The sequence below is a fragment of the Equus quagga genome, chromosome 8 (genome assembly GCF_021613505.1).
Source record: "Equus quagga isolate Etosha38 chromosome 8, UCLA_HA_Equagga_1.0, whole genome shotgun sequence".
Taxonomy (NCBI): Eukaryota; Metazoa; Chordata; class Mammalia; order Perissodactyla; family Equidae; genus Equus; species Equus quagga.
This window is the reverse complement of record NC_060274.1, coordinates 78,781,565-78,800,992: the sequence shown is the minus strand read 5'-3', so window position 1 is coordinate 78,800,992 and position 19,428 is coordinate 78,781,565. Positions and strand designations below refer to the sequence as shown.

The 19,428-nt window shown below is 38.7% G+C and overlaps 1 protein-coding gene across 2 annotated transcripts in view; it reads left to right on the top strand.

Moving 5' to 3' along the window:
- RAPGEF5 (Rap guanine nucleotide exchange factor 5) overlaps positions 1 to 19,428 on the top strand; it is a 221,175-nt gene that overhangs the window by 149,111 nt on the left and 52,636 nt on the right. Inside the window, exons 10-11 of one of the 2 annotated variants that reach the window (XM_046669359.1) lie at positions 2,339 to 2,454; positions 2,898 to 2,986. In XM_046669359.1, the coding sequence (XP_046525315.1) occupies positions 2,339 to 2,454; positions 2,898 to 2,986 (205 nt within the window). Of the gene's footprint in view, positions 1 to 2,335; positions 2,455 to 2,897; positions 2,987 to 19,428 lie in introns of both variants that reach the window. The other variant, XM_046669358.1, reaches the window with a different exon arrangement.

Here is a 19,428-nt window from a genome sequence, read left to right as displayed (position 1 = left end):
TGTCATTGAACATATTTTCCATCATTAGTTCTCCAGATACTTTCATTCTTAACCAAGCAAACACTAGAATAAAGTTTCATACCCAAAACCTCAACCATGGTACTTCTGCTCTTTTTCAGGAGGAACAGTTAGGTAAAGGTGCATGGGTCAGGAGGCATTAATTTAGCCTTCCTTCTTGAGAGCCAGACTTAATACATAGGATTATTATGTTTTCCTGGCAATTTTAGATAACTTTCATCTTTCTTTATACATTGATTTTTCTGCTTTTTCTCTTCTTTATTTTTTAACAGGTTTTCAAAATGGAAACTATCACTATGACATAAGATGCTATTGATAGTACATCAATATGATTCAGCTCTTCCCCTGCCCAGCAGAGTGTGGCTGCTCTGTGCACAGCCCTGTAATACATATTAGTTACACAGACATTAGAGAAGCCCTTTCCATCCATATGTATGTGCATGGCCCGTGGAAGTTAATAATGCCATATATCACGTGCACGTAGAATGTAAAATGTACTTCAGAATGACAGCAGGCTCATGTAAAATGAGTATGGCTTATAATGAGAGGAAAACCAGGGAAAGATTTTTGTCCTTTCAAATCTGCAGTTTACTAAATTATTTCTGTGTGTCTCAGTATCCCAGACCTACATTCTGCCCCCTTATTTTTTTTTTTTTCGGTCAATATATGCCTGTCTCTCCAGGCACGTTATTTCACTTCAGCCATATGGATAACAAAAGAAACCCTTTGGAGAAATGAAAAATAGCAATTACACATTGGTGTTCATGTTACAGGAGTCACACTGCCGTCCTCAGGGAGTTTAACAATGAATATCCAACATTAATTGCCACAGTAACTGCATGTCTGACCTTGCTGAAATGTAATACATCAGTTTTACATAGTAAAATTATTTGCCACTAAAAGATTAAAAAATAATCATAAAATTATATTGCTGTTTAGAACAACTAATATTTTTTGTTTTTAGGAAGATCCTGGAAGACTCAAATGACTAGGTCGCTACCTTTTCTCAGGAATCAGGACACCGGGAATGGAAATCACAGTTTTATCACTGATTGGTTGGCAATTATGACAAGATTAATGCCTTCCTTTTCTTAGGAGAGGGGAATAAAATACATTGACGTCCTTGATAGATCTGTGGAACTGATTAATAAGGCACAAGGACAGAGTACTTTTTATCCATTGGGGGAAAAATATCCTTTTTTTGTGTTTGTACCTAATTATAGGTAGGATTTTCTGCCAGTAGCAGAAATGTGCTAGGAACCCTAGGATATATTTCCCTTTTTAAAGAGGCAACATCATTTTTAAGATGAAGCCTACTTGCTATCAACTTTTCTTCTTTTAATCTTTTGCTCAGATCCTCAGAAATAGAGAGGCTAAATTTTCTTACGTGTATTTCACAGTGCTTTTTTTCTTGGGCTACCTTACTCTTCCTGGGTGTCGCACATCAGGAGAATTTCACGCTACGCACTCTGGAAGCGTTCATCTCTCAGGGCCAGGCTGCACACTGCTGGGTCAGCACGGAGCCCGACTCCGACAGCCACGTCAGCGGGCCATGCTGGCTCTGGGCTGTGGAAGCTGTGTGTGCAGAAATGAATGATTGTTCAGCCTTCTCTCCTTTTTAAAACGGACTGAAGTGAAGAAAGTCTGTGCACTCACCCATGACATCCGAATTTCAGCCTAGATGAGATTCTAACTAGAGATCCATTTTTGCTTGTATTCTGGCAAAACAAGCACACGATAAATTTGAAGGCCATCTCAAGTCGGGGAAAAAAAATGAGCTGAATGGGTAGTTTTTTGCTCACCTTTTAAAGTAAGGCTGTGATGTAGATGAATATATGTATGTGCTATAACTACATAACATGGCTTATTGTTTTAGTGTTTAAATGATGTTTTATAGGACCTTCCAATTTTAATACAGTGATTGTTTCATAAGCATTAACCAGATAAAAGAGAATATAGTACACGTGCAATTAGTGTGTTGTGTTTTTTAAAACTTCGAACTTTAGATTCTTTCATTCAAATCATTCAAGTGGTTTTAAAAACGAACTCTGAATCCCATCCCCACTTTATGTTCTTTCCTATTTCCTCTAAAGTACTTATGTCTCTCTAATGCTTTATGTGTCTGTAGAACTTGAGCCTGGACACTGTACCATTAGAGGGAGATTTTTGAGCAGACTCCTAATTTATTCTGCATCTTTAAAGAAATTACAGTGGACAGCAACTCAAGAGAATGCAGCTTTAGTTAGCTCCTTTTTTTCTTTTTAATTTTCTCTCCCTTTTTCCTTCTTCCATCCCTCACTCCCGTCCACAATTAAAGCAGGACGATGAAGTGACGACTGTTCAGGTTAAAGACCAAGAGCAGAACGTCCTGGTGCTGAAGAAAGTGCAGTGCTGTGGCCCAGCCCCCCCAGCCGGGAGTGCGGAGAGCGATTGGAGGTGAGAGTTTCCACCGAGGCACGCGCTCCTGTTTCCTTCCCTCGCCTGCGTTCCCTTCTCTGCTCCATCTCACTCGCTCCCTCTGCCTCCTCTTCCCTCCCTCCTTTTTTCTCCGCCTCTCGAGCGTTCTAGCTGACTGCAGAGCTCTTAGCAGCCAGATGGACTCAGTTCCCAGTGAAAGGACAGAGATGGCAAGATCTTTTAGCATTTAGGGGATGCCTTTGTTACTAGCTGTTCACAATGGGCAGCTCCCGGCTGAGGGTCTTTGACTCTAATTTAGAGAGGAAGGAATCCGCGGCGCTCTCAGACCGAGAGCTGCCCTTGCCTACCTTCGATGTGCCTTATTTCAAATACATTGACGAGGAGGATGAGGATGATGAATGGAGCAGCCGCTCGCAGTCTTCAACCGAGGATGACTCGGTGGACTCTCTGCTCTCTGACAGATACGTGGTCGTGTCCGGGACCCCGGAGAAGATTTTGGAGCACCTTTTGAATGACTTGCACCTGGAAGAAGTCCAGGACAAAGAAACAGGTAAGGCAGGGGGTGTCTCCTCCTTCCACACTCACATCTGTGGCTGCCCTTGTCAGTATCCTTAGGGGCAAGGCTCCTACTGTAGCTGAAACCAGGGTGGGCTGAAATAGCATATGCTTTGTGCACCTCCCCCTTACGCTCATGCTGTTTTGTTTAAATCCAGTAAATGGACACATGTAGACCCAAGCAGCTGCCTGGAAAATAGCTGTACAAAGAAAATGATACGAAGGCAGGTGTTCTTGTTTCTTTGGCAGTTTTTTTACCAAATCTCACCTAAAGGCAGTTGGCAAGAGGCCAACATTCAATAGCCAGTGTTTAGTGGAAAGAAATAGAAGGAGTGGGGGTTAGCAAGCATTCACCTGGCCTGTGGAAAGCACTGAGCTGGGGGAGGAAATGTCAACAATTAATGCAACTACCCAGCAACTGTAAGCTTAGCAGCAACTTCTGCCTTTTTCGAAGTGCTGTGCAAATTGCTGGGGGCAAGCCCGGCAGTGCAGAATATGATACTGGTAACTTCTTAGACCAGAAATTCTTATTCACTGAAGACTTATTGATCTGACTTCTTGTCCTTTCTGCTTATTCTGGGAGAAAAATACCCATTTAGCCTTTTCACACTTGCACTTGTGGAAACACTGCATTGCATTTACAAAATGACCTACCCACACTTCCTTTATCACAGAAGGGCAAGTACTTGCTTCTCTTAACCAGAATTGTAATTTCTTCCAGCCTGGAGCAATTATTCCAATAAATAGGCCTCTGGCTGTAGCCTAAATTCTGTAACTTGATCCCCTGACTAAAAGGCACTTTTTCCTGCCATCACAGCACCTGTAATGCCCACAGTTTGCAATATAGTGACTGCATTAATAAAAGGTATTGGTAGGTTGAATTAGTGCAGAGTAACTCCTTAGGTTTTTTCCATGCAGGAAGGATTGTAAAATGACAGCTTAGGTGCAAGCAGGAGTTTCCTTGTGTCCCAGTAGTTTTTCCTGAACATAATTGATGCCTGGCTCTTCACTGCATTATAAAGGACACTAAGAGAAACAAAGATATGTGAAATATATAAGCGGGTAAAAAAAAAATGCAAAATGACCCAATCAGTATCCTAGTATAATGTTATTGTTCAATCTCAAAGTTTAAATAAATACCTTATTTGCATATAATTGGGGAGGGAATCAATACTTGTCATTTATGCACAAGCTAAAAGAAAAATGTATTCTTGTGGCATGTGCTGGGTTGTTTTTGTACGTCTATCGATATTTTGTGCATTTGAGCACAATTCCCATGTTCTGCTTCATCAGATATAATTATCATGGAACTGGGCATAATTTTCCATGTACTGATTGCCAGACTGCTTTACACAGGTGGTTTGGACTAGATTACAGGCAAATTATCTGCCCTGAAGAGGACGCCCTTAAACGGGTAGATGTTTTGGGGGATTGAATGCTTTCTTCTTCTTAATAGCACCACAGTTCTATTATACAAGACTTTCGGTCTAGGTCATATTAGGAAGTATAGAAATTATTAAAGCCAATTTTAGGCCTTACTTGATTTCTTTTTTCTTTCTGTTGTCATTAGTCTTTTTAGAAAGATGGCCTAGGAGCCCACTAACAAGTTCCCACTGTTTAGCACTGAGAATGAGAAATCGCTCTGATTACTGTTCCTAATGTCAGGAGTTGCGTCCTGCTGAGACATGGTGTTGTGCATGGTGTCTAGTGGCTGTTATACTGGCCCTGGGATCAAATATGTCACTTTAGCCACGTGCTCAGCACAGCAAAAAGGACAGGACTCAGTGGCTTGACCTGAGCAGGGCAGCAAGAGCCTCTTCAGGGTCAGCATCTCCTCATTCCTACTCATTTCCTTAGAGTTTGTAGAGGACACATATAAACTTCAGATTTTTGCAAGGATACTTTAGGGAAAAAATGGTAACAACTCTCCCTTCAAATAAAGGAGCATTTTATGAAAATGAAAAAGTCAACTTTGAAGAGTGATTGATGTGTATATAATAAGCACACCTAAGTGGAAGTCACATACAATTCTTCAAAACTTTACAACACTCAGAGAAAATACAACAGAAAAGCCACCCTGTGATTTTTGTTGATAAAATTAAGAGAAATATCATAAATATAAAATAAATTTCATGTGCATATTGAAGAAAAGTGGTTATTAGTTTGAATACGAGATGAACCACGTGTTTAAAGTAATTGAGGCCCGTTATCACTGACAAAGGTGAATTCTAGTTCTTTATCTTGGTCAGGCTGGCAACCCTCATTATAAAAGGACTGTGTGTGCAAGAGCCTAATAGAGTCGCATAAACATATGGAAGACAGATGGAGGAAAATGAGAAGGGGCTGCACTAAAAGTATACAGCAGCATTTTTATGTTCTTGAGCGCCCCTTTTAGAGAGATGGAGCCATATGGGGTGGGGTGGAGCCATATGGTGGTCGTCTACATGGCCCCAGTGGCAATGAGGAAGAAAGGGTACATGGGAGGAAATAAATGGTCCTGGAGGCTGAGGTGAGCCTGCACTGGATTCTTACATTCCTATACCCTCCAGAGGCTGGGGAATATAGCCAAGCAAGTTTTTTCCCATCTCTCTCCCACAAAAGTCACTTAGTTGTGAAAGTCTAGGTGCAAGGCACAGTGAAAGAGACCTTCTGTATCACAAAGGACAAGATGAAGTGATTACTAATTGATGTTAACATGCGAATGGAGACAAAGTTTACTTATTTGAATGGAATAGGAAGGAGAATGCCAAGGCAATTGAGATAATGTATTCCTGTTGCTACTTGACTCAAGAACAGAATTGAAAACAACAATTCATATGGTATTCTATCACCAAATCGAACTGAATGATAAAACCAAAAATAACATTAGAGATGCTTAAAAGCAACCTACTGGTGATTTCGCTAAATGATTAGATCCATACAACACTTACCATGCTCGTTTTCATAGTTCCCTATGTGCATACCTTTCCTCCCTGGTGGTACCAGGCGCAAGGGGTCATCCAGCGAATATCTGTGGAATGAATGAATGAGTAATTCTTCGTTGTTTAAAATGGAACAGCTATTTGAGTCTAGTAACTGAATATCTGTTTGTGAACATGGAAAGTGATTAAAGCTCTTTTCAAAGATTTCCTTTTCTTTCAAGGTTCAGGTTCTGACTTGAAACATTGGGAATGTTAGAGAAAAATCAAGCAGCTCTATCTTTCATCTTCCCAGAAATAGGGCAGACATCACTGGGCATTCCCAGCCCAGGAGAACTACAAGGAAGGCAAGAAGGAAGAGAAACAAGCTGTGAGTAGAGGAGCAGGGGGATGGAGGAGCAAGTTTGCAGCAGCCAGGCCTGGTCTGCAGGGTGTGTGGTGGTTGCTACTTCTATTTAACCCTTTCCCCTCCCTGGAAAGGATAAAGTGCTTTTTGCTTAGAGATGCTTCTGAGAATAATGATCTCTCTTTCAAAGCAAGGGAAGAACTATGTGTCAGATGGATTATATAGAGAAAAACCTTATAGATTTTTCTTTCTAAATCTGCATTATGATGTGTCTACCTTAGGGAAAACACAAAAGGAGGTGCATTATTTGCTCCACTCTTTATTTTCATTTCCTTACTCTATTCATCTTTTTGAAGAAAATTGGCTTTGATTACAGGTTTCCAAGAAAAATAAGCAAACAGAATAGGATAGTGGGACTAGGTAAAGCCTACCAGCTGATTCTTATTAAGCTTGACCTGCTTTCTTCAATGCATGGCTGATTTCTTTACTTCGTGAGGTTATCCTTCAGTGTATTCTATTAATGTGTCCTTGGTGTGGAGCTGTCTGCTCAGCCTGCTTTGATCTGTCGTGGATGCCTCAGTATTGGTGGTTTGCTTTCAGCAGCCCCTAGTAGGTTGAGCATGTCATTGAGGAAGCGAGTACCTTACCCGTTTAACGAGGCAATAACATCTCTGCAAGTACGTGGATTTTGTTATAGGAGTGTCTCACTCAATTGATAGAGTCCAAAAGTTATTCTCCGTTGCCAGCTTAATGGCTTTTTTAGAGCAAAGCACTGATGGAACCTTGAGTAAAGCTAGGACAGGTACTTTATTTTTCATTAAAACTTTTTTATCGTCTTTCCTGCCAGCACAAAGCCTGTCGTATGCACTTGATACAAATTTCTTGTGAGGAAAAATTAAGAATGCTTTCTTGTGATCGTTGGAAAGGGAGAGGACAATTTAGGTGAACTTCTTCCTTGATTTTCTTACCTTTTAGGATTTTTGGAAAGATGTTTGGTGCCTCTGCTCCAGGCCGCCTCTTGCAGGTGGCAAGACCTTAAAACCCTGTAGCAGCATGGCTTTTGCAGGACTAAAACTTTGTGAGGGTAGGCACAGAAATTTTTAGGTGGTGGTAAGTCTCTCCATGATTTTGTGCAATTAATATACACGTAAAATTATCTTGTACTTATCTTTTTTATTTAGTTTTATAATGTAACAAATAGACCAGTGGATCTTATCTGTGGCTGCATATTAATAGCTCATGGGGCACTTTTTGTAAGTACCAGTGCCTGGGTCCCATCCCAGAGATTCTGGTTCAGTTGGGGCCTAAGCCTTATGGGCTTTAAAAGCTCCCCAGCTGATGCTAATGTGCAGCCAGGTGTGAGAGCCACTGAACTAGAACATTGACTTTGTCTCCCTGGCCTTTTATTTTTTCCTGATAGATGTGTTCTGAGTTTCTAATAGTTATATATTTGCCTCTGAGAGTTAGGAACATCATTCCCCCTTTACTCTACCTGCCCTCCCCACTCCTTGCCCAGGGCTTTATGTCCAGCCTCATATCCCCTGGTCCCTGCTCTGAAGCCTTTGGAGGCTGAGAAACTAAAAATTTATGAACCTGCACTGCCGGTCCATCCACTGAAATGGTTTTGAAAAAGGAAACAATCAGAGGAGACAGAGGTACTGGATACACAGCTGTTCGATTTCTCAACTCTTGGAATGAGGAGGTGATGGTATAGTGAACAAAACCCATTTGGATTTTTGCCAGGGTTCTGTCACACTGCAAAAATCTCTGGGTGGTCTTTAGGTCTCACAGCCAAGAATGCTTGCTTCTGTAAGAATAATGTTTTAAGGAAGGAGAAAACACACATAGCTGAGTAGAAAGGATGCTGGAGTGAGATTCTGAAGGCTTGAGTCCCAGATCTGGGCTCCGTTAGGAAACAACCTAAGACCTTGAGCAAGTCATACATGAGAGACGATCTCCAAAGTGTCTTTCATCACTAAAACCCTCCAACTCAGAGGGCTCTCTATAACCCCTTTCCTTTGAGAAAATGTCACAGAACCGTAGAATTCTAGATCTGGAGGAGAATTTACATAGAAAACCTCCAGAACCTTGGGGTCACTTTATGCTGAAATCACCCTCACTTAGCCGTTGCGTAGGTCTTGAGCTATTTGGTCTGACTTAATGTTAGTTTGTATTCCTGCTGCATTTCTTTAACGTCATAGAGCAGTTAGAATGTTGATGGGATAGGAAGCTTGGAATCCAAGGTCCAGTGGCCATGCTTGGTGATGATTTAAGTCTGTTTGTATATACCCTTGTCCAATGGGAAATGTTTTAAGAAGTTTTTTTGAGAAATTATGCTCTAACATTTCCAAAGAATAGCTTTGATTTATCACCTAATAGTAAAATCCATTTGCAGAGTTTTATTACCAAGCCATTTTGGGATATTCAGAAAGAGTCTGCTGCATAAAAAAAGTGTAACTTTTCCCCTAGGGATGAAATTTACTACATCCTACCTCTTATACTAGCCATCTCTCTGTAATTTCTTTACTTTTAGCTTTGCACACTACTTCTATAATAAAATATTACAGTGCATTTTCAATTATTCAGTTTCTATATGCACATGAATGAATGCCTTAGAAAAATTTAATTTCTTCGTTCTACAAATATCTTTGACCTCCTATTATGCGGGCACTGTTCTAGATGTGGGGGACACAGCTGTAAACAAAACACATTCCTCACATTCGTGGGGCTTATATTCTAGTGGAGGGAGTCAGACAAAAACCAAAAAAGGGAAATAGTGGGTATTAAATGATAGGTGCTAAATAACCAATATCATTACAAGTACTCATTTAGGATGACTATATCCACATGTCTTTAAAAATAAAGAACCTAGAGGATATTTTAATGTATTTAAAGTATTTTAGAAAATTAACATGAAACTGTTGGTTATGTCCAACAAAGTTCAGAACCAAAGGAAATAGACTTAACTGAAGAAAAAAAAGGAAGTAAAAGAAATTTGGAGGAGGTGTAGTTATCCCAAGGGTACTAGCCAGGGCTAGAAGCCATAGAATTGGCATCCATGGAAATATTCGATATCGGCCTTTTATCATCTTGACCTGTGAAAATAGCTTTCTCAGAGACAAATAACTGGACTCAGTTGCCACTTGAGGTCTTTTTCAGCTTTATGAAACTGTCACTTTTAAATATTAGGTTAATTTTGTTTGCATAGATGAAGACTAACTAAATTCATTAGCGCCAACTCCAGCTGCCCTGGGTGTGCCTCAGATGCAGATGCAGAGCGCCACTGTTGAGTCAGGGCTTGTTTATCCAGATAAAGGGAAGGCTTGAAACAGCTATCTGCAGTGACAACAAAAATCCCTGAAGTGCTGTTGAGAGAGAGCTGGAAGTAAAAGTGCTCGCATTAGAATATGGTTTCTGCTCTGCTCTATCATTGTGGTACTATGGGTTTTGTTCGTTTTGGTTTGGTTTGGGTTTTTGGCCATTCTGTTAGCTTCTCTCGTAATTACTAGTATGGAGAATGTAATATATTTGCTGACCATAATTGAAGCATTGGGAGACTTTATAAATTAATATTGACAAAGTGATAATTGGAATCTTGTAGAAATTTTCTTCTCGGTTTCCTCATTTATGAAGGCAGACGATTTAGACCACATGACATTTGAGGTTCCTTCCAGATTTGAGAGCTGGGATTTGAAGATTGCTCAAGACGCCACTCCCTTTAGATGGATCCTTGTACAGGATAATTGTCTTCATCTAATGGACATAGGAGCTAAGGTAGAAGAAATGAACTAAGCTGCTTCAGAGATAGAGTAATCATTTGAATCTGGAAATGAACCCAGGTGTATTCCTAGCTTTATCCCAGAGATCATTTTTGTCTAGTGACTAGAATCATAGATGAAAGTCATAATTCAAGTGAAAACCTACAATTCAACTCTAGCTATAAACCCCAAATCAGGTGCTTCAGTAGCCACTTAAGAGCATCTAATCTCCAGCACAAAGACCTGTTTCTTGGTTTCCAGCTGTGAGCATCATGGCCACTGGGTGAGCTAGCTACTTCGAGAAGGTTACAAAAGATGGGGGGTGTGGAGGAAGGGTCCTAGTTCCAGCTGATGCTATATCAGAGCACTCATTTGACAAGTGATTAAAAATCAGATTTTGACTTTGGATTTCATTTGAGGTGTGCATCTTCTGAACTAATCTATTCATACCACCTTTGAACATGCAATATTATGTATGGTAACAAGGGAATTGATGCTTTTACACTGCCAGTAGATTGTGGGTTAATTAAACTCTTGTTGGTAATGAAGCAAGGTGAAATGAAGTGAGACAGAGCTGAAGCATAAGGTCATTAACATACACTGATTAATAATGGAAGTGTGGAGGTTGTCATTACAGCATAACCAGTGGGCAGAGGAAGATGTCTAATGGATAAGGAGATAAGTAGGAGTATACAGCATGCTTTTCAGGGAAACAGTCCCTATTTAGAATGAGGATGGATCACTGGAATGCATTTTTTTAAATTGCATCATTTTCATGTTTACGCCACTGATCTCTTCTGGTACTCTGAGTTCAAGTGTAAGTCTAGAGTACACTGGAAACAAACTAAAGTATTGTACAGCTACGGGAAATTAATTTCAAGAGGATCTGCAGATAGGAAATGGAAAATGAAATAGACCGAGGGCAAGAATTACCTTAGAAATTAGATCTTAAGCCTCCTGACTAAGGATTTTGAAAAACTTGGATGTCTTAACAAGAGTTTTTAGTCTTTCTTTGAATACTTTCAAGGAAAGTAGCAACCGCTTTGTGAAGGGTTACAGTGAAGGCCTTGTCCTAGAGCTGGAGGGGAGATAGAGGGTCTCTCCAAGTTTCCTTCACGCTGTATTCTAAAAGAAGTACGCACGTGACTGCTAGTTTCTGTAAAATCGATCCTGATGATGATTCCTCAACCCTGAACCGGGAGGGGCTTCCCTGTGTAAACTACAGCCAGTACGAAAAACTTAGAAATGAATGGACTTTCTTTTTTTAACATTGGCACATTTTATTTGCTTTTTTTGCCATATTTACATTTAATTTGCTGCACTTCAAATGCTTTCCCTCAACCTCGGATGCCCATTTGATACTCATCTTTTTGGATAAATGACTGTGAGGAACCTTAGGTATTTCTTTCTTTGTAGTTCAGTAAATTTCTAGTTTTCTAGAATGGCTGCATTATTTGTATTTGTATTACAAATAAAATATTCTGGTTATACTGAAAGTTGCCATAAATTGGCATATGAATTGTCAATTTTCAAAGAATCAGAGTATGTAAAATTACAATCTTATTTTTAAATATAAAGTATAAAGGCCCTGTCTAATAAGTCACAAAGTTCATGTAGAATTATGAGGTCCTAATAGTCTTTGGTTTTATTATTGTCTGAATCAGATACTGACTTGAATCTATCTAGTCTGACATGGGATGAAGGTTGCTTTTGAAACACAAATCCTTAATATAACTTGTATTTTTCTCATAAGAACAAATTTGAGAAAGATAACAGCTTTGTTTAATTTTCTCTTTATATTCTATTTCCCTAATATATACTCTTTAAGAGTAAAGGCTGCTACTTTTATTTCCGTTCTCTCTGTAGTTCTATATGTATAATCTCTGTAGCACAGTTTCTCAGTTAGTTTGGTGCTGATTTTTGTTCTTGCAAATCTTTATCTTTTTTTGTTCTTTTAAAAGGGAAATGGAGTTTTGTTCTTTTAAAAAGAAAATGTTGTTCTCAATTCTTAAGTTTTTAAAACTACCATATTTTCTCGGTGAGTTTTGGGTCTGTTGCATACTTAATATTGTGCTTTAGTAGAAACACTTGTAATTTTGAGTCTACCTGTATTTCCAGAAACTTGTTTAAATGTGTGATGCAAATCAGGCATTTTTGGAGCAGCAAATTGAAAGGAGCAACAGATTCTGAAATTCACACAGAAGAGATATTGTGTTTATAGTGAGTTTGACAATCTAATAATTTTAGCAAAACCATAATTTCACTGTAACATCAGCAACTGAAATTACACAAACTGTATTTAAGACAATGTTGAAAGATGAAAAAACTCTCTTTTCTCTCTCTCAGAGTTCTTGTTTGTCATCTCCCCAGACAGTTGATGGATTTAAAGTGAAACCATCAGATGTCCTTGTCTTTATTTTAAAATACTGCGACATCTTCCTGAAACAAAATTTTGCCTCCTATTAGAAAATGAAAACTACACAAGTGATTTGTCTGTGTAAGAGAGTGTACTTCAGATAATCTTATAAGTGAGGAAGGAATGTTAGTGGATGATTATTTGTTGATTATAATCACTTCATGTTAATCTCTCATAGCATGTTTCAATCAAATTATTGCTTCATTTAAAGGGTGCAATGCCACACAATTGCTGTAATTGACAAACACGTGTCTAAAAGAGATATTCTTTGAGTGGGAGAATTTTTGCCTTTAACATACCTATAATTGAGCTTTTCCTCATTTCTCTTTGCAATCTTTTTCCTTAAAACCTTCCCCTCCCATTTCCCATTATCCTCATTTTCTGCCCTTGGGGCTTTCTTGCTCTACAATTGAAACCATTCTTTTCATTCTGTTTGCTGCGTTTTTGCCTCCTTCTTAAGGCTGCTACTTGGCTGGCAGTCCTTCCCTCAAATCTCAGAAATAAATATGAAATTAGACAGAATTGTTAAATATGGGTGAACAGAAAGTATGGAAAACTGAAATATCTTGTTGTAATCTAAATAGTGACAGAAAATTATTTTCAGAGCAATTCTGTATCCTTTTCTGCTTCAGACATTCTGTTCTTGTCTGTCTTCAGCATACAGGATACTTGGTGAATCTTCTAACTTTTAAATCTTTTAATCCTTTAAATGAGCTTCTCTTAGTGTGAAGATGAAAAGTACAAATTAATTGCACCCTGTGTACCTGGCTAGATATTTCTACTTAAATTCTCAGTCTAAAAATGAACGTAGTTTTGGGGAATGGGTGTATGTGTTAGGACCCATGATAGATAGTGGCTCTTATATGAAAGCATCTGCTATTTTCCTTCTTAATACATCCCTTTCAGTGTGCTTTAAAATACCTGTTATGAAGAGAGAGTTACATAGCACGTAGAGCAAATTGGATTTTTTTCTCCTAAATTTTCTTCCTGTCTTGCTTAATATCACATATTTTGTTTTTGTGTAGCAGGCTATAGATATTGTAAATCTAGTGTCACATCATATATTTTGTTAAGAAAAAAAGAACAGAGTGAAGATCTTTTCATCCTAATTTTGGATCTTCTCTCACATCACAGTTCAGTTTGATCTGAATTTGAAGGCATTGCAAGCCATTTTCATTTACCACTGATGACTTGTAGAAAATTTTAGTAAGCTCAAATTCTTCTAGTGCTGACTGCCGTACTGGGAGTGTACATCTCAGAATTATGATGATAATTTACACTATTTGACAGTCTTCTGGGCAGAGTGTTCTTTTTTTAAAAAAACACAAAAACAAAAATATGCAAGGCAAATATGTCTTCATCAACACGTTCTAGAAATCCATGGTAGTGAGATCAGGATAAATTCACAATACTTATCTTTCCTTAAATGTTTCCTTAAATGCTTTTGTTAATTGAGAAACTTGAGAACCAGATCACATTACTGATCATGTGTTTGAGTTTCTGAAAATTTTCTGTGTGTATGCATTATTTGTAATTAGGCATGGTTCCGTATAACAGGAAAATTTTAACAGTGACTTGAACAGTATAAATATACTTCTCTCTCATATGAAAATAAATATGGAGAAATGCAGTCCAGGCCTGGTAAGGCCACTCTGAAATCAGCCAGGACTGAGATTCCTTCCACCTCTTTGCTCCATTTCCCTAGAGTCTGACTATCATTTCAGGGACCAGGATGGATGTCAGCATCCCAGTCCAGGCAGCAGGATGGAGCAAGTCATGAAGAACACATATCTGTTTATCACACATGGCTCTACTTTTGTCTCATGGACCAAAACTTAGTTTTGTGGGCATATTTAGCTGCAAGTGAAGCTGGGAAATACATTGTTTTGTTCTATTTTTTTTTTTTAAGATTTTATTTTTTTCCTTTTTCTCCCCAAAGCCCCCCGGTACATAATTGTATATTCTTCGTTGTGGGTCCTTCTGGTTGTGGCATGTGGGACGCCGCCTCAGTGTTGCTCAATGAGCAGTGCCATGTCTGCGCCCAGGATTTGAACCCACGAAACACTGGGCCACCTGCAGCGGAGCACTCAAACTTGACCACTCGGCCACGGGGCCAGCCCCTGTTTAGTTCTATTTTTTAAAATATCTGGGAAGCAATATGCCCCAGAAAAATCAAAGTTTGATTCGTAAAAGAAAGGAAAATGGCATATAATTTTATAAGTGGAAGTTCATGTTAATTTGTTTTGATACTTTAGACTCAAGGCCATAATTATATATTTCTGTTTCTTCAAGGAAATATAAACATACTGTGATTTAAAGCGTTGTATAATCATTTTTTAAAAAGCCTATAAAAGTGTTTTGGATTAGCTCTTATGTTCTTCTCAACAAGTGAATATTTAGAATAATCTCATGTATTCTTAACATGCAAGGTTTACTTAACTGTAAGTACGTTTCTCATGTCTGATTTGAGCCACTGAACCCATGTTTGAGAATTCTACATCTTTTACTCCAAAAGTCTCCCTAGGAGGAATTAGAAATATTTTTCATAAAATAAATCAAACATATACTAAGATATTTCATATGTTACAGCTTTGAAGAGGTTTTTTTTTTTTTTTTTAACAATAGCACAAATTAAATTTGTTCTTTAGGAGTAGCTTATAGTATATAATTGTATAAATTCTGATCTTATATTCTTGGTGATATTTCAGAACTTGCTCATTACATATCTGCTTTGTGGGTCAAGTCATCATGAATCATCTGATTTCAATGCTAAGAGAAAGGCCTAAGGATGTTCTTACGTGTGGGACTAGTACATTTATTTTAAAATGAAACAACACTGACTTATTAGAATTGTCTGAGACCAAGGAGCTTGTATGAGTGCCGTTAGCCCAAAGGCGAAAATATCTCGGCCAGTGGTAACTGATACCTGTTTAATGGCATGTTTACCCAGATGTTGGCCTGATAGGTGCAGATGATAACTGAGTGAGGGACAGCCAAGACCTTGACTTGAAAGTCAATTCTTTTGATTTAGGAAAGAGTGAACAAAATATAACGTGACTAATGGCTTTCAATATCTGTAATGTTTAATACTGAGAAGTTTATTTAGAAGGAAAGGAAGAATTTTATGGTTTGACCTTTTAAAAAAATTGTTTTAGTTTCTGCTTTTACATTTCAATTTTTAACAATATAAATATGTATAATTGGCCACCAAAACATCTTAAAAGTCCACAAAAGGTATTTGTGGACTATCGTAATCCTTCCATGATATTGCCAGTTCTACCTTTAGAAAAGTAAATTGTCCAGTCTCTTATATCTATTTGCTATGGTCAGGTGTTCACTAGAAAATAAAAACAGAATAAAATTTGAGTAGGAATAAAGGAAGTCCAGCACGCTGGCACATAGATGGAAAACAACTTCGTAGGCATGTGTTTGGCGATTCAAGGCCAATGAAAAAACCAAGTTCCTGTATCAATGGCGCTTCATCCCTTCCAAACTCGAGATTCTGTGACTTTCCTGCCCTTCCTCTCCCCTCCCCCTGATACAGACTATTTGGATCCGCCTCCTAGGAGATAGGCTCAGCTCACCTTGGGATGTAGGCCCCTTGCAACATTAACTTTCTGGGGATCCTTCACCTTACTTCACCTACTTCTGTGGTCATTCACCTTACTTGTCTCAGCCTCGGTGTCATCATCTCACAAAACAGAATATAAGACCTATCTCTTGGGGTGGATATGAGGAGCACAAATCACGTGAGTAAAGCTCTTGGTACAGCATGCAGTATGTGGTCAAAAAAGGTGGCTGTTGTGATTATTTTCAAATAGAGGAGCTACTGTCTTCCCTTCTCTACTTTTCCTCATTGCCCACTGAGGCTGCCACCAGCTGGAACCACTGGATGTGGTTCAAAGCACATTTGGGGCTCTCTAGGGCTGGAACGTTTGTGCTGGGTGGTGGTGGTGGGCAGAGATTTGCTTAAACATTCACATGAATGGACTATTCATCAGCCTGGGGCTTATAGGCTGCCTTGGCAGTCCTTTAATGATCTCACCAACCAGCTTCCAAACCCCTGTGGACATTGAGACTTTGTCTTACAATTTTGTCTTTTTCAAAGAGCACAGTGCTCAGAGCATAGTGCTCAACCCTTAGTGATAGGTGTTCAGTCAACAGTTGTGACCAAATCTTTCCTTGTGACCCTCAACCACAAGTCTCTCTTTCACCTGTGTGAGGAAGACAGCAACTGTGTGTTATTGAAAAGAACTCGAATGACTGTTCCAAAAACCAGAACACAAAGGCATGCCTGCTTTCAGTCACTGGTTGAAATATTTGTCCTAGAAATATTTGTAAACACAGGCAATACATTAAAGTAAATTTTATTGTATTGGAAGTTTTCAGTTTGTGTAAGATCTTGTCCCAGATTGTTTAGAAAGAGCCTTAGTTGTATTTACTTTAAATTAGTAAGTTTGTACAATATCTTATCTTTAATATATCTAGCTATCATGCCAATTCTTAGCTTTAAAATAGTTGACTATCCATTGCTAAGCTTCTCTCTAGTGTCTCTAGAGTTTGTTAACCAGAAACAAACAAAATTTTACTTATCTGAAGCTCAGTGCTAATGATTCATGATAACCAGGAAAAAAAATTAACATTCAACTGGTGCTATTTTTCAAGTTTTGAAAGAAAGTTGATAATACAGATTCTTCTTGGTGCTTAGGAGATAAAAATATCATACTTGTCCCGAGGCTGGCCTGATGGCCTAGTGTTAAGTTCAGTGCATTCCACTTCAGCCGCCTGGGTTTGGTTCCCGGGCACAGACCTACACCACTCATTGGTGGCCATGCTTTGGTGGCAACCCACATACAAAACAGAGGAAGACTGCCATGGATGTTAGCTTGGGTTGAATCTTCCTCAGGCAAAAAAAAAAAAAAAGATTGGCAACAGATGTTAGCTCAGGGTTAGTCTTCCTCAGCAAAAAAAATATATATATATATCATACTTGTCCTAAGTTGATTCAAGAGTTAGAGTTATTCCTTGAAAAACTATGCCTGAGACTTGTGATTTAAGATTTAATGTTTAAATTAATTTTTCTTTGTTTCATGAAATTTTAGAATGTTTAATCGGCAAGCACTTAGGACCATAGTGTCTATCTTAAGAATGCATTATGTGATGTTAATCATACTAAATGGAGCAACTTGGAGAGGTCACTTATGTTAGACTGGGTGAATCTTAAAACCAGATATTAATTTTTGTTGGTAGATGCTGGCAGATTGGTATTGAAGGCTTTATACCCATGACAATTCCCATGTTCTAATCTATACTGTTAAATAAAATGGTACTTGCACTGATCATGAAGAAATTTTTCCTCCTGGGTCATTTGTGAGAGCAAATGCTATTACTAATCAATGAGCTGTACAACTGCAAGAAGAGTCTTTGGGGAAAAACAGTGTGATAGATGGTGTGAGAGCTGATTATCAGAATATCCTCAGTTCCTTTCAGCCTAACTAGAGCATGCTCCTACGATTTACCAAGGTGTATCTCTCTAAAACCTTCAGACCAGGGACCATCCACACACCAAATGCAGTAACCTTTGAATGCTCAGTCTATGAACCTCCTTCCAGCCACTTTTGACACTTAGGATCTGCTCTCTTTTCCAATCCCTTCTTTCTTTTTGCTTCTGTTACATTTCTGTCTCCCAATTCTCCTGTTTCTCTCCTGTTTTCCTCTTCTGTAACTTGTTTTTCTCTTACCATTGTCCAAATGTGAACATCCACCCCAGCTCAACCCTAAGATCACTGCTTACATCTTCCTAGGATTGTATTTGAAAATTCATGTTGTTCTCAGCCTCTCTTTATACAGTAGTCCCCCCTTATCCGTGGTTTTGCTTTCCACGGCTTCAGTTACCCGCAATCAACCATTGTCCCAAAACCTTAAATGGGACATTCCAGAAATAAATAATTCATAAGTTTTAAATTGTGCGCCCTTCTGAGTAGCATGATGAAATCTCATGCCGTCTTGCAACATCCCACCTAGGACATGAATCATCCCTTTGTCCATCATATCCCACACTATATACACTACCTGCTCGTTAGTCCCTTAGTAACCATCTGTGTTATCAGAACAACTGTCATGGTATCACAGTGCTTGTGTTCAAGTAACCCCCCAAAGCACAAGAGTAGTAATGCTGGCAATTTGGATATGCCAAAGAGTAGCCATAAAGTGCTTGCTTTAAGTGAAAAGGCTCCCTTTAATAAGGAAAGAAAAAAAATCACACTGAAGATGCTAAGATCTATGGTAACTTTTATTATAGTATATTGTTATAATTGTTCTATTTTATTATTATTGTTGTTAATCTTTTACTGTGCCTAAATTAAACTTTGTCATAAGTATGTATATATAGGAAAAAACATAATATAGAGAGAGTTTGGTGCTGTCTACTGTTTCAGGCATCCACTGGAGGTCTGGAAACATACCCCTCTGGATAAGGGGGGCTACTGTACAGTAGCTCCTGTCATTATCCAGCCCTCTTTAGCAAGCTCTGGTTTTTTATGTTTTTACCCAATAGCTTTGCTTAAAGTAAGCTAGGGAACCCAAGCTTTAATGTGTTGAAAAGCAAACTCATCCTCCCTCTGCTTATTCTTCCTTTGTCCAGTCTGACTTCACTGAAGCAGCAAGCTTAATCTCTATCTCTTGTCACTTCTCATCTTGATAATCTCCGTTCACTTCCCTTTTCCTATAGAACAAGCCCCCAGCTCCTTAGTCTAGCACTCAAAGACCCTCCAGGAACCAGCTCCAATCTACTTTCTAGCCTTACGTTTGAGTTATACCATGTAATATCTTTCGTTACTCTTTCATAACTATGCCATAGACCAAGACTTACAAACTCTCCTGTCCACAGACAGTCAATATGTACAAGGGAAGCCAACTAGGGCAGAACCATATAAACCAGAGAGTGCACCCTGCATAAAAAGGATAACTCAGCTCTGAACTATGGTTGCCATATAAGAT